This window comes from Terrapene carolina, unplaced genomic scaffold (genome assembly GCF_002925995.2).
Source record: "Terrapene carolina triunguis isolate 2854851 unplaced genomic scaffold, T_m_triunguis-2.0 Scaffold68, whole genome shotgun sequence".
NCBI lineage: Eukaryota > Metazoa > Chordata > Testudines > Emydidae > Terrapene > Terrapene triunguis.
In genome coordinates, this window is record NW_020664419.1 from 60,187,034 (window position 1) to 60,208,507 (window position 21,474).

The 21,474-nt window shown below is 43.1% G+C and overlaps 1 protein-coding gene across 2 annotated transcripts in view; it reads right to left on the reverse strand.

Moving 5' to 3' along the window:
* PTPRB (protein tyrosine phosphatase receptor type B) overlaps positions 1-21,474 on the reverse strand; it is an 87,081-nt gene that overhangs the window by 14,818 nt on the left and 50,789 nt on the right. For both annotated transcript variants that reach the window (XM_026648800.1, XM_026648801.1), the window contains 10 exons: positions 20,921-21,184; positions 17,570-17,839; positions 16,396-16,659; positions 15,424-15,687; positions 14,805-15,086; positions 10,854-11,132; positions 8,207-8,356; positions 5,821-6,064; positions 3,570-3,676; positions 1,916-2,015 (listed from right to left, as the gene is read on the reverse strand). In XM_026648800.1, the coding sequence (XP_026504585.1) occupies positions 1,916-2,015; positions 3,570-3,676; positions 5,821-6,064; positions 8,207-8,356; positions 10,854-11,132; positions 14,805-15,086; positions 15,424-15,687; positions 16,396-16,659; positions 17,570-17,839; positions 20,921-21,184 (2,224 nt within the window). The remainder of the gene's footprint in view (positions 1-1,915; positions 2,016-3,569; positions 3,677-5,820; positions 6,065-8,206; positions 8,357-10,853; positions 11,133-14,804; positions 15,087-15,423; positions 15,688-16,395; positions 16,660-17,569; positions 17,840-20,920; positions 21,185-21,474) is intronic.

Consider the following 21,474-nt stretch of genomic DNA (forward strand, 5'->3'; position numbering starts at 1 on the left):
GGGGGGGGCGCAAGGTGGAAGTTTCGCCTAGTGCGCGAAACATCCTTCCACCGGCCCTGGACCTATGGCAGGATAAGGCCTAACCAACCGATCTGCAGAACATCCCTGTGAGGTAGGTATTATCCCTAGTTCCATGTGCGGATGGGGAACAGGTTACTGCTGCACTTTTCAGAAGTGCAGAGTGCCTGCAGCTCCCACTGGCTTCAAGTGTTGTGGGTGCTCAGCACCTCTGAAAATCAGGCCATTTGGGACTTGTGAAGGATCAGAGCAGTAGTCAGTGGCAGCACTTGGATAGATTTGGGGAGTTTTGGGAATTCATTCTGTGCTCATTCCACTATTCATGGCCAGTTTACACCCATCTGTTCTTGTGCCAACATTGTCCATTAGTTAAATAGCTCTTCTCCCTTCCTGGTGTTTACTGGCCATGAACAAATTCAGGCTGGAAATTAGAAGGTTTCTAACCATCAGAGGAGTGAGACGCTGGAACAGCCTCCCACTAGGAGTTGTGGGGGCAAACAACCAAACTAGTTTTAAGATGGAGCTTGATAAATTTATGAATGGGATTATATGATGGGGTGCCTGCAATAGCTGGGATCTGGACTCAGTGACTCAGGAGATCCCTTGCAGTCCTACATTCCTATGTTCCACTAAACCACACACATGGTCTCTCCACCTCTGATCACCATTTGTTCCCTCAGAAACCTCTCTTGTAAGTGAAATAAATATTTACCTACTGTATATGACTCAGAAAAATATACCAACGTTCACTGACCCATTGAACAGAGCTCATAACAAAGAAATCACAATACAGTTCAGAAAACATGAACTTCATATGATTTACATTCAAACTACACAGAGCAAAAATAAATTAGAGGATAAGGGACATATTTTCAAATGCAGGTACCTAAGTAGCAGCCAGGAGAAAATGTATACACCTATTGTGAATGCAAAACCTGCATTTTACTCATGGTAGCGGTGTATGTATACAGATATGTAGGCATGTACTTGTCTGTATGCACAAACAAATGCAAGTTTTCACACAAGTGCACATGCTTTTTTCCATGGTCAGCATCTAGACATCTGCATTGAATTTGGGCTTAAGTGTCTAGAAGAAACTGCTAGAGAATAATTTCATGCAGACTAAGAATTAGAGCTGGTTGGAAAACAATTCACAACATTTTAAAGAAACATTCCATTCCAACTCCAGGCGAAATGTTGCATTTTCAAAATTTCCCACAGAATAGAAATTCCAAACTTTTTTGACTCAGAAATATCAAAAATTTTCATTTCAATACTGTTAAATGTTTGTTTCAATAAGGTAAAATTATCATTTTATGTCAAATATTATATTTAATATTTATATATATTTAAATTAAAATTATATATATATATATGATATAAAATTAATATTATAGAATAAAAGTCAGTGCAAAATGAAATGGAACAATAAAGTCAAAACTAAACTTTTTGACATTATTGAAAGAAAATATTTCAATGTTTCCAAAATGAGAGGGTCAAAATGAATCATTTCAAAGTTTTCCCATCAAAAATGTCATTGAAATCAAGAAGTTCTCATGAAAGGTTTCAATGAAGCCACATTTTCTGACAGAAAACTGCTCCAGTGAAAATATGTTGACCAGCCCTACTAAGAGCCAAAGGTCACACTGCAGCCTTGATGATGCAACTCCTATTAATCAGTGGAAATCCTGTTCCTTAAATCAAGGATAATATGGAGCTTCTTAGTTCAATAATTAATTTGTACAAATGGTGAGGGAAATGGAATGAAGTTTTTGCTTTCCTAAATACAATTTAAAGTTTTCATCCAATTTTACTCCTTCCTCAGTGTCTCAGATGGAAAATCAAATTTCATCAGACCTTGTGCAACAAAAATTTAAAAAAGGGAGTTTCTACTTACCTAATTTTTTGTTTGTAGACAAATAAAGCAGTGACAGCCACCACCATCACAATGAGAAACAAACCAGCACTCACGCCTTCTATAACTCCAAACATGGGCTCTAAGATAGATACACACACACAAAGAGCAAAGGAATTAGATACATACAATGTTATCAGTTAAAGACACTGAAATAAATACAAAGGAATGTCAACTGCATATGTATTTGGAGGACTGGGCTTTGATATTACTTCCTTAGTTTTTCAAGAACTTACACTGTACATCAGGTAGGCAAGAAACAGGTAGAAGAGAAAAAAGTTCTCTCCTTCCATAGAATTAGGGAGTGAAAGAAACAGCAAGATTTTCCAGGAGTTCAGGTCTCCTCCCCAGGCTACAGTAATTACTGGATTTTTCAAACTGAGTCTAGGATAATTCACTGGGTCAGTCCCATTTGGAGACCATTTATACTGGATGACAAACCCATTTCATTCTCACATCCAGAAAGTAACTGTTGCCTGGATTCAAGGGTTTTTGAGGCTTAGTCAGTGTTTGAAAAGTGTATTGAGAGCCTTGTATCAAGGGGCTGTGTTATTATTTATTGTTTGTATTGTAGCAGTGACTAAAGACCCTCAGTCAGGGACCCCACCTCTATTGGGCAATGTGTTCCTTCCCAAACAATTTATAACCTACGGGCTTATTGCTCCACCATAGCCGAGATGGGGGAACATAGGGGGCTGGTTGTGGCTCCCAGATCCTGTGCTGCTTGGCCACGGCATAAGTTAAGAGTTGCTGAGGAGCAGGTCTAACTCTGGCATAAAGTCCCTAGGTGAGCTTACACTGTGAAGGATCAGCATAGTTCCGCCACACCTCCCTCCCACCTCTGACATCTCCCCGACACCCTGGACACATGGGACAGCTGGTGCAGGAGGTGGTTAGATCATCTCTGCCAGTTTTACACCAGAAGAGAGCTCCCCTGCACCAAGAGACATTTCCACTAGCCATTTCTGTCCACTTTGAGCAGCTTGAGTGGCAGAAAGCAGACTGGAGAATCTAGCCCTACGTATTATTTCTATCCCACAGGATGCTGCACAGTCCTCACTCTCTTGCTTGCTCACTCGCTCCCTTTTAAAGCGAACACCTATAATCTGTAGGAAGCTTTATATTTCTGAAGGAAATCATGGATGGAAGGGGAAGCATCACAGCTATTGTTTTAACCGACAGTGCTGAATACCAAATATTAACTGGCGGAGAGCTGAATCTCAAAGTAACTCAGGCTCTGTCTTCACTACCCGCCGATCCGGCGGGTAGCAATCGGTCTATCGGGGATCGACTTACCGCATCTAGTGAAGACGCGGTAAAATCGATCCCTGATCGCTCTGCCGTCGACTCCGGAAATCCACCTCGGCAAGAGGCGGCAGCGGAGTCGGCGGCAGCGCGGCAGCGGTTGACTTTCCCGCGTCCTCACCGCCAGGTAAGCCGACCTAAAATACGCAACTTCAGCTACGGTATTCACGTAGCTGAAGTTGCGTATCTTAGGTCGGACCCCGGCTGTAGTGTAGACCCAGCCTCAGTTCAGCAACAAAGTCCTTGCTGCACTCTCCTACCCACTCCAACACCAATGGGTGTGATACCCATGTAACTGGTACAGTTAGTAGAGAATAAAGGAGAAAGTCACCTGACTCAGTAGTGATTGGTAAAGAGAAAAATGTATCTGAGAAGAGTGGCTCAGTGAATTCCCTCAGGTCTTCACTAAAGAGCTGGGTGAAAGCTCGGATACTGATCCTGAAAAAGCAGAAGGGTTTATTAGATCTGTTTGGGAGTTGGTATCAAATAGGAGAAAAATAAGGTTAACACAGAAATAGCAAAATCACAAAACAGGGCTTCCTAACAAAATTTACTAAGTACATTTCCTGTGTCTTTTAACTACTGTTATTGTTATACCTTTTGTTGTTCAGCTTCTGCTTTAGTGAGAGTTTCAAAGCCAATATTTTTAGCATCTCAACAGTTCATTCCATTTTTTAGTATCTTTTGCTCAACAATATGTGGGGAAAATAAAAGGACTAGATACTAGATGACACTTACAACATATTAAACTTGAGGAAATAAAATTCTGCCTAAGTGTGATCAGCAGGAAGGCTTATATATCGCAGCGTGTTCTTTGTATAGGGCTGCAGTAAGCCAAAAAAACTGCTGACTAGCTGATCTATGGATATGTTAACTGCCCTCAATACTATCATATGGGGACTTGGATTTGGATTACATTTTATGCTCCTGATCCTGCACACACCTTTGCATGTGAATAGTCATATTCTGGACCTACTTCCATCTCTCCTAATATTAGTCCTGTAAATGGACTACTTATGTGCGTAAATGTTTTCAGGATTGGGGCTTTGTTACCTTAGGCTACTGGGGATCATGAAAGTAGTCCCATGAGCTGGACAGACTAATCACAGTGAGCGGTGTCTTTGTTGGCTTTAGGTCTTTGCTATTTTCACAAGCTCCTGATTGCCAAAAATTTGTCACTGAAAATCAATCAACAAATCCGTTCACATGAACACATTGATTTGATTGGACACATGGTGTCCGTTCTTTGACTGGATGAACATAGTTCTTAAGTAGGTTTCTGATACAGACATGCACAATGAACAAAATCAAAAATTCTGCAACATTCAATTGAAATTCACTGTTTAACTCCATGACTTTTCCTCTCAGCAAACTCATTTCTAAGAGCATTCACAGAAAGCAAAAGGAGCTCAAATGAAGTCCAAGCAAATTCATTAAAAAGCTGAAATGAGTGTCTGTGAATGGTTTGTTGATCTAGTCACTCAGCTCTCATTGTGGCTTTGGTAACCTGTGGTGGAGGTTCCTGCTGACCAGCTGATAGAATTTAGAATCAAAGAAGTTAAGAGGTAGAAATCCTTACTCACAGTAGGTCTCATTCTGAGAAGGGATAAGTGGGCATAATTTCCACTGAACCCAGCTAGAGCCCACTTGAAAGCTGCTTTCACTTCAATTGCACAACTGCCCCATCAAGTTTCTAATAGTCCACATTTAGTAGCTAAGCTTGATTTAATGCTGCAGGGAAAAGTAATTACATTTAATGTGAAGCTGCAGCTTCTAAATAAACATACATGTTATCCAGTTTGTCTGAAATACAAATCATAATTGTTTGGGGATATTACTTCAAATACTCTAGTTTTTGGCTAAAATCTAAGGCCTAGATGCTGGGTCACACAGCTGCTTTCTGCTGTGCCATAGGTGCAAAGTGGCCTTAAGGTAACTGGATTCAGCCCTTGGAGGTTCATGCCAGTGTAGAGGACTCAACAGGAGGTGTACACGTGCTCTAGCAGCTCCCACACCACGCCCGACTGTGGCTAAATCTTCCCTTTGTCCTGGTGAGCCTCAGCTGCTATACAGACTTCCTGAGTCTGTTGGAAGCTGGCACAGGGTAGAATAGACTTTGGGTTGCTCTAATCTGCACCAGCAGATTGGCCTGGTGCAGCCTGTCCACAGAATTAGAGGAACACAAAACTACCTTTGCATCTCCTGCTCCCCCCCCTTTTAGCTGTCCCGAATGCTCCCCTGACTCAGCTGGTGATCCAGCCCTTAAGTCTCTCCACAGAGAAATTAGCAACGGTAGCAAAGTTCTCCATCAAAGTAAAAGAGATAAAAGAGGCCTTTTCACTGCACGGAGTTTTGCACATAATGAATTGTAGCATTCCCAGGCTGGTGAAGGAATTGTTTATATATTACCTATGAGATGGGGCAGGGACAAAGCTTTTATAAATTGCACAATACAACACAGAGAACACTATGTAACACAGGTTATTAATCTATGGCAGCTCAAGTACATCAGGCATCGAGATAGCATAGTACCTAATAATACAGCACATCTCACGCAGCACAATTACCACAATAAATCTAACCTGTAGGCAGTCCTTGGCTTCAGTGGTCCGTCACAGAATTTCTGCTGATTGGGATCACATTTTCCTCCCAGACTTTCCATCTCAGCTCCAAGCTTAATGTCAAAGCTCTTATAGTTGCTGTCAAGGTTTTCAGCACATTTGCTTGCGAAATAGTTTGTCTGATAGACACGTATGGAATTGTTATGTTTGTATTCCATGTAGGAAGGTAACGGGTGCTGCTGATCTGGCTTCAGCTCTTCACTGCCTAGGAAAAAAAAATGGTAAAAAAAAAATTGCACATCATATGCCACAGCTCTCGTGCTATTCGTGCAGTAAATATCTTAGGCCCAGGGCATCAATAGACATATTTAACACTTGACAAACTTCTGTACTTTGTCTGGGAGGTAGCATGGTCTAGTGAATAGAGCATGGGACTGGGAGTTAGCTACCTGGGATCTATTTCTAGCCTGACCCTAAACTGTCGTATGACCATAGGCAAGTCACTTCCCTCTGAGCCTCCGTTTTCCCATCTGCCAAATTACCTTCTTTTGTAACTCACTTAAAGGTCTATGGAAGAAACACACTATATACGAATTGTTATTATTAACCTTAACTGCAGGGGTCATTAGTAGCTATGTTATCTTTACAAACAACAGCTCGTCTGGTGTGGCAATCTGATCCCCAGGAGAAGAAGCAGAATACAGCAGATTCCTACAGCAAACAGCAAATTCCTACAGATAGGAAATTATGTGTTTCAAAGCAACCTGGAGCTGTGGTTTAAAAAGCTTCTTACAGTCTGATAAAGACTGTGCTATACCGTCTTCAAAACGGTTAAGCCACATGAAAGCCACCTTTACAGAGACCTCTACAGACTCAAATTGCTGAGTGTCCTAAAGAAATAATCTGCGCTTTTCTTAAGTGAGTGATGCTCCACACACTGCTGACTTGTGGCACAATTCCTTAAATTCAAGTCTTATGGTATGTCTCCACAGCAGCTGGAGGTAGACATGCCCATGCCAGCTCTGATCAATCTAGTGTGCTGAAAATAACAGCAGAGCCGCGGCTGCACATAGGGTGTCAGATGGGAACCACCATTTGCTCCACTTGTTAGTGTGCTATATCAATCAGAGCTAGCATGTGTATATCTGCCTGAGCTGGGAATTACACCTCCAGCTCCAACATAGACATACCCTTAGTATTTTTGGACTGAGCCTAGCTCAGTGTGTTCCAGGCACACTGTCTTCTATTTGAACCCACACTGCATGTTGGTCTATGGGGACATTTTTGGATCGATGCTGGCTTGCCTGGCTAGATAACTCAGGGCAGTTTGCTCTCTCTCTTCTAGATCCCATTCTAGAACAGTATGAACAGGGAGGTTCTGTTGCCTTGAGAAGGTTGTGTGAATCACTTCTGCTGCATAATTCTGCCCTCCACCCCCACCCCTGCCATCTGCCTCCTTCCACAGGGGGTTAAAAAAAAGTAGCCAGTGGGTACAGAGGATAGTTGCAATAGGAAACGATTGTAGTCCTCAGAAATGAATCCTGATGTTTTATTATTTATGATAGTGCCTAAGAGGGTCAGCTGTGCTAGGCGCTGTACCAATATATAGTGAGAAACAGTCCTTGCCCCCAAAGAGCTTACACTCTGACTAGACAAGAACGACACAGGGTGGGAGAAAAAAAGGATTATTTTTACATGGGAACAGAGGCACAGAATGATTAAGTGACTTACCCAAGGTCACAAAGGGAGCTTGTGGCAATGTCAAGAATTAAACTCGGATCTCCTGAGTCCTAGTTTAGGGCTTTAACTGCAAAGCTACTCTTCTTCTCTACAGGACAGCACAAGGAAGGAAATACATATGCACTCTATGGGGACATTTTCTGCTTCGATTTACACTGGTGTATGTGAGAGCAATTTGCCTCATGAAATAAACAACATGAATCATTTTATTCAGACTGTAAGCTACCTTTGTTTTCTAATAACGACTTATCGGGCAACACTGAAGGCAACAGAAACTGAAGCTGAGACACACTCCTACCTGCTTCAAGTTAGTGTCTAAGCTGCATTATTGAATCAGTGCATAGCAAGACAGTCTGTCCCATTTCTATTCTCCGAGACATTCGCTTTGAGTTCTCTCATCTTCTAAGTAAGGAAACTGTCCAAACAGGTGGATGGTAACATCCCAGAGAATGAAGTATAACTCTGTCCTTAACTATGGTGCCAGTGGAGACTGGACCTCTGGATCTAAAAGCTTCTCCCTGCTGAGTTAAAGGACCAGGTTCATTGGCTTGGATGCAGAAGCAGATCCATACACCTCTTCTGAAATCTGGCCAGTAGATGAGGACAAATACCCTCCTTGTGTTAATATGGGTTACAGAAAGAAACCTATTAATTAATGAAAACTTACCATCGGCCTCTCTCACAACCACAGTAAAGTATTTCACAGCTCCATTGGTGTCACTGAACCAGCTGCAGTTGAAAGTAAAGTTGATGGAAGATTTGGTAATGAGTGCATCCTTTTTGTTCACTCGGATGTGGAGAGGTGGAGGAGGGGGGCCTGGGAAAGAAGAGAGTGGGAGGGGGAAATAAAGTACATCACCATCTATATATTTTTAATTACATAATAACAACAAGTGAGGTGCAAATCTCAACAAAACTCAACCATTTAGACCCAATGTCTCTCATATTATGCTCTTTGCAGTCACAAAGTGTATCCCTCTTCAGCAGAGAAGCGGCCAGAAGATGTAACAGACCAGCAGTGTTTTAAACATAATGACAGAGGCAGCTCCTTACAGTAGGATTTCTTGCAGAAGCTGCCCAGGATTGCATTAAAGTCTCATTAAATCCACACAGTCTTAAATTATAGCCGCTAAAATAGCATTTTCAGAGGTGGGTTCAATCCAGGTACTTTGAGACCATTGAGGCTGCAGATAGAAATTTGCTTTTAAACAGCTAGATTTCCCCCTCTCACACCAAGTGGAACAATAAACAATATCCAAGGAACAATACACAACACGGAATCAATTAAACAAATAATTTACACATGGATGATCTGATATCAGATTTACAGTACTGCTTCCATAGGGAACTGGCATTTGTATCAGCCATATGTCTAAACAAGCTATACGTTGAACAGTGATACATCAGGAACTAAACGGAAAAGGAAAGAGAGGGAGGGGGAAATAAAGCACATCTGATGCAAGCCTCCCAATGGAACACTACGGCACTGTAATAGAGATCGCAGCTAAATGTTTTCAATAACCTATACAGCCACATATACTGTGTCAGTATCTACTGTTTAATAGTCGTGGCCAAAATTTAAAGGGTTTCAGTGTGGATAAGGAACCAATAGTTCACATGCTTATTTGAAGCCTAGCCAGATATCTTCGATCTGTAAGACAAGTCTGGAATTCTTGGGAGAGCTGGCTCCCTCGTGGTATTTAGACAGTCCTGCTTCCAGGGTCAACCAGAACCTGATAGTGCAGAGATGTCTAAAAATGAAAATAATGGAGAACAGTTAAGCCTTCGAAGAAGTTCTGTTGCTGTTTCTGGTGCTGCTCAGGTTAGCTCTGATTTTATCTGAACTCATAGCATCTCTTGTAGTAGAGAAGAGACAGTGCTTGTTTGCAATTCATGTGAAGGGTGGGTGTTACCACGCTCTTTTTTCCCAGGCTCTGGGCAGGGCCCCAGCACTCATTGGGGTCACAGCTCTGGAATGTCTGGGTGGTTTTCCCACTCCCAGTCCTAAGAGGCCCAGCCCACTGGCTAGGCCCCAGATAGCCTGCCCCTTCCAGGGTTTTCAATGAACAGAAGAAAGGGGAATTGACCCAAATGAATGGTCCCAAAGCTGGGTTAAGGCTCTCTTCCTTCAGAGGGCACTCATCAGGCTGTGGCCCTAATCCAAGTTCACCAACACACAGAGAGGAATAGTCTCCTTTCAAGGTGAGTCAGCATCAGGTTCTCCCTTCCTTCAGAGAGGGGCCATTGGGCAGTGGCTGCCCAATAGGGCTCCTACATTCAGCCATCCCTTTTTCCAAGATCTGCTCTCCTCCCTGATCTGTCATCAACTGAACTGGGTTTCTCCCTTTTAAGTTCCTCCCGCCAATTCTGACATCTCTCAGCTGAGTCCCCATTAGCTCATTAACTCCTTGTTGCCCAGTGTAGGATTTGTATACCCCATCACAGAGGGATTTTTTTAGTGACTGGACTCTGTAGTTCTCCTTGGCTTTACACAGCCAAGGGGGGACTGGTGACCAGACCTCTCAATCACACTATACTTCATCCATCAACTATACTTCATGGAACATTTGGCCTTGGGGGTAATTAAGGCTCCCTGTCATGCTGTACCACCCAGAATGGAGGTGACCCATGGATTGCCACAACTGGCTGGCAGTACCTCCCTCCTTGTGTATGTTGTTGAGAAGCTGCAAGCTGCCATTTGCCACCCATCTGTAGCCCAAGGGAGGAGCCACAGGAGAGTATGGGAGGACTCTGCAGAGCAGTGCTCCTCCTTCATCTCCACTGCCTGAGGCAAGCTCATCATCTGAGAGAAGAGGGAGTAAAGCCTGAAGAAGAGCCACTGCCCCAACTTCCTGAAGGCTCTAGGTAGCTTCCCACTATTTTGACTTGGCGATGGCATTTGGTGAGAGGAAAGGGCCAGGGGGTAGCAAAGAGGCAAGCCTGGAGGAGAACAAAGGGGCAGTTGTAGGCTGTATGTTGTGCCACGACTGACAGATTATAACAATTGTTTTTAAGTTTGTTCTCACTGCATGAGTCAAATAAACCAGTTTTACAATATGATTCACACAGTGATAAAACATCCTTTAAAGCAAGTTTAATAGTTTAAGTGCCTTATAATCTGGCACAGCATGCAACTAAACACAGGTGTTCCCCATTTTGGTCACTGGTCACACATTTTGGTGGATGGTGTGACACAACAGGCAGGTCTGGAGGTCAAAAAGTCTGCTGACTAACCAGCCAGATGATAGATTATCCCTGTTCACCTTCTCCCTCCATGCCACTGTACCTATGTATTTGGTACATCAAGGACTTACGGTCTATCATAGTGATGGTGCTGTCTTCAACTACCTCACTAGTCATGTCTGCAGACTGCACTTTGATGGACACCAAGTATCTCTTGTGAGGTACTAGCATCATGATATTTTGCAAAGATCTTTCTTTCTCTATCCTTTTGGAAAACTCAACTTCTCCAGTGTCCATTTTTTTGCATTCAATGCTATATCCATCGAAGTCAGAGTCAGGCGGGGTCCAGGAACATGCAATGGCAGTAGAGTTTTGTGGCCGGCAGTGAAGGTTTTGTATTCTGTCTGGTCCTAAAGATGGAGGAGAGGTTGAAAAGTTGAAGTGTAATGTAACAGAGGACATGCATTATACATTTTGTGCTCACTCTATGGCTCAGGCCATCATTCTTAGCACTTGAGTCTAAAATAATCATTTAATTAGAGCAAAGGGACTAAGAGTCAGGATTCCTAGCTCTACCGCACACTTGCTGAAAGATTTTAGGCAAGTCACTTGACCTCATTTTATCTATGTGTAAACTGAATTAATGCCATCGACCTCCAAAGAACTGCGACTCGTCAGTAATTAATTGTAAAACAACTTTTCAGATCTTCTGAAGAAAGCTACAATAGGAATCCAACATATTATTAGAACTATGGTACAACTGGAGCTTAAACCTAGTTATAAAAAACCTCATCATACAGCGTAATTAAAATGCATACTTCTTACAATTAAATGTCCATATTATATAGCACACACTCTACAGTGAAAGGCACAAATGTTTAACGTGCTATTTATAAACTTCTCTTTTTCCTTTCAGCCTTATTTTCCACAATTGTCCAAAGAAATAAATTATAGCTGAAGAACCAAGTACTGTACAATGCAAAAGAGGGAGCTAAAATTGCAGGAATTAGTAAATTACCCCTCAGCTCCTTGTAGCAAAAATACAAGGTTACTAAATAATATAAGATCATTTAAAATGTTCTAATTAAAGGAATACATTTTGACACAGCACCACAAAAATGAAATTAAATCAAGGCATCATTGTCAAACTCTAACTTTCAAGGTGAAAAACTAGAGATGCATGTTAAAAAAAAACACCACCCCAAAACCAAAAAACCAACAACTAAAAACATTCGGATAATACTTGGAAAAAGGTCTAACCCAGGGGTTGGCAACCTTCGGCATGCGGCCCATCGGGGTAATCCGCTGGCGGGCCGCGAGACATTTTGTTTACGTTGACCGTCCGCAGACATGGCCCCCCGCAGCTCCCATTGGCCGGGAACAGCGAATCGCGGCCACTGGGAGCTGCAGGGGCCGTGCCTGGGGAGGGTCAACGTAAACAAAATGTCTCACGGCCTGCCAGTGGATTACCCCGATGGGATACATGCTGCAGGTTGCCGACCCCTGGTCTAACCACTGTTGTCCTTTGAGATGCTAAATATAAAAAGCCCAAGTTTTTCAAAAAAGTGATGAATAATTATAGGTACTAACTTCTGACACTTTAAAGTGGCCAGATTTTCAGAGGGTAGGTGCTTAGCACTTTCTGAAAATTAGGCCCCCTTAAAATGTTTGGGGCATCCCAAGCCATCTGTCACTTCTGAAAATCTTGGCCTGAGCACTCTTTTTGAAACAAATCATCTTACAATTACAAAGTATCAACTAAGGAGTACAGTGACCCTATCTAATAAACATGCCCATAATGTTAAGGCCTTTACATTTCCCTCCAGCATAAAATCAATGCAAAGAACAAACTGATCACAGACCTCTGCAGGAACAAAAGGACAAAAGTGAACAGTATTTTCCTTCTAGAATGTGACCCTGTGATTTCCACCCACTTATATCAGGTGTGAATTTCCACTGAGAGAAGTCACAGAGTACATAGTAAATTTTGTTGGTTAAGATTTTGACCTATACTCTGTGTGTATATGTACACGCATGTACACACTCACCCGCCTGCATCCCCCCAAAGTATAGACCAAAGCTTCACCAAATATCTGTCACGTAGCTTAGCTTTTTCATGACTCCTCTCCATCCACCCTCTCGGCCCAACTCCTTTTCAAACATAGCCCAGTTTTGCAGGTCTTTTGTGGAAGAAAACTAAGGGGGCTAAATGGTGTGTGCATATGAATGTCCTTACCATTCCCCTTTCCGCTCTATATGGCACTATCACTAATAAGACTTTTTGCTGTAGTTACACTGCCTCCTGATGTGATTAGGGAAAGAAGCATAGCAGCTGACATCTTTATTCTGTCCTTTTACTTCTCCAATTGGCACTTTGCATTCAAGTGGCAAAATTTTGCTATTTTGCCGCTTAAAATGTTTGCAAGGTGTAACATGCAAAGAAACAAAAGGGTATAAAATGAAAGTTTAGACCATCTAGTCTACATTTAGCAGTTAATATCTGCAGTTTATCACAAGACTAGTAATTCAGTTGAATAATCAGAAATGGAAACCACAACACAGTCCTCTCAAGGGTAAGAGGACAAAAGTCACATGACCTATGTGTGAATCTGGTTTGCTGTGAAACCAGGAGCGGCGCCAAGGTTTTTGGCGCCCTAGGCGGGGGTCCTTCCGCGCTCCCGGTCGTCGTCGTCAATTCTGCGGCAGGGGGGTCCTTCCGCGCTCCTGGTCTTCGGGGCACTTCGGCGGCGGGTCCCGGAGCAAGGGAAGGACCTGCCGCAGAATTGCTGCCGAAGACGCAGAGCGTGGAAGGACCCCCCGCCACCGAATTGCCGCCGAGAGCGGCAAAATGCCGCCCCCCCCAAATCCTGGTGCCCTAGGCGACCACCTAGGTCACCTAAATGGAAGCGCCGGCCCTGTGTGTAACATATGAAATGCCCATCTCAACAGGGCATGTCTATGAAGTATTTCACTGCGCAAAATATGTGTTTTAGTTACACCATATGAGGTACAACATAAGACCCAAAGTACAAATTACTGTACGTTCCAAATACTTCCCCATGGTTTAGCTATTCTGCCCATTTCAGGGCAGACTTCTCACCAGACTGTTAATGAGATCAGCTGGACTCAGATAAATATGGGTGGAAGCCACAAACATTGACAAACAGCTATTGAGAGGAAAGGAACTCTTTGACTTTACTTTTTCAAATCTACTATACCCAAGTCCTTCTTGTGCCCCAGGAACACACTTCCTTTTTGATTGCTCAAAATATCTTGATGGACCCACTCCACATTTCAGAATCTAAATAATCCTGAACTTCAAAAAAGTTTGGATTTGAATCAGAGACAGGCCAGCAGCAAAAATTGACAAAAGGCTTAGAAAACCTGACCTTTGAGGAAGTTAAAAAAAAAACTGGGCATGTTTAGTCTTCAGAAAAGAAGACTGAGCGGGGACCTGATAACAGTCTTCAACTATGGTAAGGGTTGTTATAAAGGGGACAGTGATCAATTATTCTCCATGGCCACTGGAGATAGAACAGGAGGTAATGGGCTTAATCTGCATCAAAGGAGATTTAGGTTAGATATTAGGAAAAATGTTCTAACCATAAAGTTAGATAAACTTTGGAATAGGCTTCCAAGGGAGGGTGTGGAATCCTCATCCTTGGAGGTTTTTAAGAACAGGTTAGACAAACACCTGTGAGAGTTGGTCTAGGTTTACTTGGTCCTACCTCAATGCAGGGGGCTGGACTTGATGTCTTCTCGAGGTCCCTTTCAGCCCTACATTTCTCTGATTCTATGATAAATCGAAACCTGGAGCCAAATAGTCCAGAATTTCAGGAATGTTTTGATCTGGATCTGAATTTTGCAGCTTGTGTTCATTTCTAATCTTTAAATACTTGCTGTAGGGCAGGACAAAGAAACATTTTGATTTCCACTTGAATCCATATCCAGACATTCTTGAGTCAGCTAGTAGAAATTAATAAATGCATAACTGGGATGGGTAAGATTTAACTCATTGGCCGCACTGTTTCAGCATCATCTCCAGATGAGCACTAAGGGTTCAATAAAAAATGGGTTCCTACTTGTTCTCACAGTTCCAGACAGTGATTGACTGTATGTCTTCCAGGTGTTGCCGCTGACGCTCCTGACACTGAAATTATAGAGCCGCCCTGGTCGAAGGCCATACATGATGCGTCCCTTTGATCTGCTGTTGCTGTACGGGTTGAAGACTGTAAGGGGATCTCTCGGGAACCATTGCAACTCAAAGTCATCATAATCCGTCCAGTCTGGGGGACCCAACCAGGTGATTGACAGGGAGGTGTTTGCAACATCAGCAAATGATACAGCACTAGGAGGACTGGGTGCTAGACAGAAGGGGCAAAATGGAAAAAAAAAAGTCTCATGACATTTGCACACAGGATGGGTGTGTGAGACAAAACAGACATTATCTTAGACTTCTTCATTTCTCTTCAGCCTCTGCACAGTAACATTGATAAGAAACAGGACTCCGAACAAACCAGTCGGACTCTGATTTATTTCCTGCCATTAATGTAATACCGTTTATGATTGTCTTACTTGTACTTTTCTATGCCTTTAATAATTCATGCAATAAAAATCTTATCTCAGAATAAATCCATCACATACCAATGAACTGCTGTAAATTCTGACAGTTGGGGGCGAAAAGCCACTGCAGTTCTTTACCTGTTCTTCCCTCAGTCTTTGCTGTATTGGTCAGGTCACCACTGTGGGTCACTACAACCAGGGTGTACTTTCTGCCAGGAACTAGGCCCAGGAAATGCCACTCTCTCAGGTCTTTCCCATTCCTTGTTTCCTTCTGTGTGCCATTTGGGTTATAAAGATTCAGTTCATAATAATCTACATCTCCTGATGCCGGTCCCCAGGTGAACAACAGACTGTCCGTCATGTTTCTGTTGGAGCCGTTGAGATTAATAACTGGGGCTGGAACTGAAAAAGAGGGTACACAGTTACTACATGCTGAATGTTTTGGGGAAGAATAGTGCTACGGTAGTGCTGTGATAGTGGCCATATAAAGATCTAGATACATAGCACAGGTGGCCAAAAAACAGGAAACAAATTTTGGGAATTTCAGTGTGTGTGTGTCGGGGGGCGGGGGGAGTAGTGGGAGATTAGAGGAGGTTTTGCGGGAGCAACATAGCTCTTACAAATGCCTACAACACCCTGCCATCTGGCAGTGTGGAGACAAATGGTAAGCTGAAACTAGTGCTGACCATGAATAACTTTTTCATTTCACTGTTAGCTATCTTGTCTTCCCTCTTCCCCATTTGTTTTGCCCTCTTGTTGCATCTTATCATAAACCAGTGTTGTAAGCTCTTTGGGGCAGAGGGCTGTCTTTTTATTAGCCCTCTACTGTATAGCGCCTAGCACAATGGGGCTCCTGCCCTTGATTGGGACACCTAGTACCACTGGGCTGCAGATAATATATTAGGGCAATATTTATATATTTATTATCTGAAAACAGTGGTCACATAATTTAGAATTTAGCTTCCTTTTAGGTAATGCCTTTGCTGTATCAAGACAGTTTGGATACTTCTAGCAGCTTTACTAGACTCTAGTACCAGCTTTTGGCTATTAGAGTAGCTCACCGATGTCCTTAAGGAAGATTTCATTGGGGATGGATTATCCTGCTCCTACCTGTTCTTCCAAATACAGATGACTCATTTGTGAGCTCTCCACTGTGGGTAACAATCACCATTTTATACATCCTGCCTTGCCGCAAGTTCTGGAAAGAACACTGCTGGAGGTTCTGGTCCCCTGCAATTCTGCCCTGGAGGGATTTGTCTGGATTGTACAGAAAGATATTATAGGAGTCCAGTTCTCCCTGGGAGGTAGTCCAGCTGAATGATAGGCGTCCATTGGTGTTTTCTGTGACCTTCAGATTTGTGACAGCGGATGGGACTGGAAACAGGGATAAATATCGGAGAAAATGTCAGAGTTACTAGTAACTGAGCTAAATCTCAGTAAAATGACGCTTATGACTAGAAGAAGTTTCTGTTAAGCCACTGAGAACTACATTCACATAACGTAAACGCACAAAAACAATGACGTCCAGAAACAAGATGAAAACTTTTGTAAGTTATAGATGCCATTTAGCAACACATATGTAATATGTGTGATACCCAACAGGCTCAATCCTCCAGTCTAGACTCACACAAAACTTCCCTTTAACATCAATGTGAAGTTTTGCCTGAGAAAAGGTTGGCGACACCTGCAGTATATTTGTATTCAACTTGGCGCTAGGATCCTATATAAGCCAAGTGAATTTAAGGATAGACAATAGAAAGAGTTAACATGGCTATATAATGGATATGCTGAGAGATCCTTAACAATAGCAACACTCCTCAACTCTCTGCTTCAATATACAATGCACTACAACCTGGAAAAGCCATACCACTTTGTAAGCAATTTTCAATTTTTTACATTAAACATATGTCAGAAAAACGATGCATTGATACCAGGAGACTGGTTCCTATTGGAGCTTTTTGGATAACTAGATATTTGGATGAATCATTATATTCATACCATATCTTACTGCAGATCAGGGCCGGCTCCAGGCACCAGCTTGCCAACCAGGTGCTTGGGGCGGCCACTCTGGAGAGGGGCGGCACATCCAGCTATTCGGCGGCAATTCGGCGGACGGCCCCTCACTCCCGCTGGGAGCGAAGGACCTCCCGCCGAATTGCGGCCGCAGATGGCGATCGCGTTTGTTTTTTTGTTTGTTGGGTTTTTTTTGCCGCTTGGGGCGGCAAAAACCCTGGAGCCGGCCCTGCTGCAGATACTGTAAATAAGGCTGAAATGTTCTAACTACCTGTTCGGCCTTCGGTTTCTGCTCGTCTGCTGAATTGCCCACCGCTGACTGTCAACATTTGCACTTTATACTTCTTGCCTGGTATTAAATCTTCAAATTTGTGCTGTTTAGCAGTTGCTGGCTCTGATTTATTGCTCAGAAGGATACCTTGCTCAGTCAAGAGCAGGATGTCATATCTCTCAGCCACTCCAGGAGCACTGTGCCAGGTCACTAACAAGGAATGACTGCTGTAGGCATGATCTGCAAATAATCCCTGGACAGAGGCAGGAACTGGGAACAATTAAAGAGATTGTGAGGTTAATTTTGTATCACTTCATATGTGTTTGTGGATTATCTTAATTAACTATGAAAAATATTTATGTATGTCGGCACATACAGATGCATGTGGTGTATGTATTGTGACAGACCCAGACCAGTGGGGTACAGGAGTCTGGTAGAGGGCAAATATACTGGTCACTGGATGAGTAGTTTTCTGTTCCCTGAGTGACCAGAGCAGGGGCTCCACTAGAGTAATTAGGAACCTGCTAGAACCAGTTAAGGCAGGCAGGCTAATTAGGACACCTGGAGCCAATTAAGAAGAAGCTTCTAGAATCAATTAAGGCAGGCTAATCAGGGCACCTGGGTTTTAAAAAGGAGCTCACTTCAGTTTGTGGGGCGAGTGTGAGGAGCTGGGAGCAAGAGGCGCAAGGAGCTGAGAGGGTGTGCTGCTGGAGGACTGAGGAGCACAAGCGTTATCAGACACCAGGAGGAAGGTCCTGTGGTGAGAATAAGGAAGGTGTTTGGAGGAGGCCATGGGGAAGTAGCCCAGGGAGTTGTAGCTGTCATGCAGCTGTTACAGGAGGCACTATAGACAGCTGCAGTCCACAGGGCCCTGGGCTGGAACCCGGAGTAGAGGGCGGGCCCGGGTTCCCCCCAAACCTCCCAATTGACCTGGACTGTGGGTTCTCCCAGAGGGGAAGATCTCTGGGCTGTTCCCCAACCCACATGGTGAATCTCTGAGGCAAGAAAATCCGCTAATAAGCGCAGGACCCACCAAGATAGAGGAGGAACTTTGTCACAGTATGTATATGCACGCGCGCACACACACAATTCCTACACAAAAACTACTTTCAGATGGAGTTAAGCTTAAGAAAACCCATCAGTAATTTAGGGTAAGATGTATTACAGGGATCTTGTAATTATCTCCAAACCAAACATTATACATTCAGGAAATTCAGAGTGAAGGTTAAACTTAAAAAAAAAAAAAAAAAAGTATGAATGTTTATCTATGGAAATGCATCAGTAGGGCACCCAAACAACCTTAACTCTGCACCAAGTACCATGCAATAATTATATGATTATGGTTAAGGCACTTTAGAACTTGTAGATTAGATTAAACGGATTTTGAAAGACACTGATTTTTTTGTTCTACCAATAGTGGTGAATTGAAATAATTCCTATTAAACTCTACTTCATAAAATGGACTAAACTGAGCTGAAAAGACAGCTGGCAATCTGATTGGGGACACTTGTACTCAAGGAGGTACAGGCCTTTTTTGAAATTCTGTAAACACTGGAAGTTAAACTGGAAGGACAGCACATGGGAGACTAGATGGAACGTGAGCTGTTGTGGTCCTGATTTCTGAACATTTTGGCTGCACATCTCGCTTTCATAGTTTGTGTACAACACTCCAACATCATTAGAAAAGTTGCCTGTTATGCACATCTCTGTTCATTGTGTCTGCCCTATATAAAATTACATACATTAATTAAAAAAATTAAAATAAATACATTTGGGGAGAGTATAGAGTATGGAATGCAATGATGGAAGGCTGGCTAACCCATTAAATGATACAGTTTTATAGTTTTGTGAAATACAATGTAGCCTTCTCTCCACAAGCTCCCCTTGAAACCAGGAGAGACTGATTTAAAGTTTGAACACAAGGGGGAAGTTTCTCTGCCCCACTCTTTTCTCTCCAGCAGTGCAAAGAGAATGGAAATCATCTGCATGTCCCCAACTTTGAATTTCCTCAGCATGGGAGAGACCCCAGCAGGCAAAGAGCCAGCTCTAGGACAAACTCCCCACAGCTCTGGTGGCTGGAGGGTGGAAGGGAGATGTAGGGGGTGTGTTGTGCTCTGGCTACCCGCAGCTGGCAGACAGCCCCTTGGGAATGAATTGGAGAACAGTAATCAATACCCTGGAGACTCCTCCCCTCCCCCATTCTCTGCTTCACGGAGCATAAATTCACAAAGCAGACTCCAGCCCACGGCTATTCAATGTTGTTCTAACAGAAGTTGCATACTTGTTTATATAGTCATATCTAAGAAATAATATAAGATAATATGAAAGCTGGGGCCCAAGTAGTGACTAGGCTGCCTACTCTCCAGTATTGTATTCTCACCCTCTTGTTATAGCTGTCATTGTTCATGGCTGAGACACTTAGAACTCATCCCTTGGCCTCAGGTTACATTCCTTTTTCTTCAGTGTGTAAAGTAGCTAAAGCACACCAAGACCAAGGTGGGGTAGGGGTAGCGATGGAAAGAGGAGGTGTAGGGGGGTGGTTTCCAGAGAGTCATGGCACTTGGGACAGCAGAGAAAGGGGTGGTCAGGGGAGGGTTATTTAAAAAAAAATTGAATGACCAGGAAGAGAGAGAATTTATTTAGCTTTAAACTACAAAGAGGGTATGTGTGTGTGTGTGCGTGCGCGTGTGTTTGTGTGTAAATAGCTGAAAAATCATCACAGGTTTCAAAGGAACATAAACAAGTATTAAAATGCAAAGAAGCAACAAAACTGTCAAAATAATAGGCAAGACAGACAAGATCTCAGCCAAGGGCTACTCCCCCTAAAAGCCCAATCCCTAAGCAAAACACATGCACACACAAAAGAGGAAGAGGATTTAAATCATGATATTGAGTTGCATCTCTTCCCTACCCTATACAGAGTCTATATATTGTCTCGGAGGCCTTGATTATGCAGTGGGCTCTGCTAACACACACACACCTTATGTCTGTGTGGAGTCCCACTGGCTCCTCTGGGATTCCAGGCAGGCATAAGAGGCTGCATTAGCAGATCCCATGGCAGAGTTTGGACCAGAGGGCCCAGTCTCACAAACATTTACTCAAGTAAAGTTGCTCACATGAGAAGTCCCATTGACACTAATGTGACTATTCACACTAGCGAAATTACTACCATGTAGGTTTGCAGGATCAAGCCTTCAAGCCTTGTGACAGAGACCCATCTCCTTACACCTCCGAGTCTCTCCAGACACTGTGGGACACCATATAGACAAATAATAAATTACTGTTATAAAATAGTACTAATCTGATGGGAACGTATGACACTTTTTGCCCTTTTTCCATGAAGAAACATACTTGTACGTCCGAGAGCTGTTAAACTGTTGTGCAGGGTGCCGCTGTTAGACTGTACCACAACCCGGTACTGCTCCCCTGCTTCTAACTTGCTGAAGGTATGCTCGTAGACAAGCTTGGAGACAGTCTGGGAATCAAGCTGATAGTTTTGATGGAATAGTGTCACTGTGTAGGAATCAACATCTCCTCCTCCAGGAGTCCAGTTCACTTTCAGGCTGTTTGTCATCCCATTGGCTGAAACGTGAATGTTTTTGACAGCACTTGGAGCTGGGGGGAAAAAAACAGAAAGACGGAAACCCCACCTTAGAAATTTCAATTCCATTCAAATATTTCAAATACTGGTATGTCTGTAGCTGCAGCAAATGGAATTCTGAAGTCTACATCAGGAATGAGTACAAAAGGAAAAGAGACTATTGTACTTATGAGGGGCCTAATTTTGCAAATACATACATGTATGTGTAACTTTACTCCTGTGAGTAGTTCCACTACTTGTGTGAGTGAAGCTGCAGATGTGTGTAAGTATTTGCAGGATTGTGCCCTAGCAATGTACAACACCG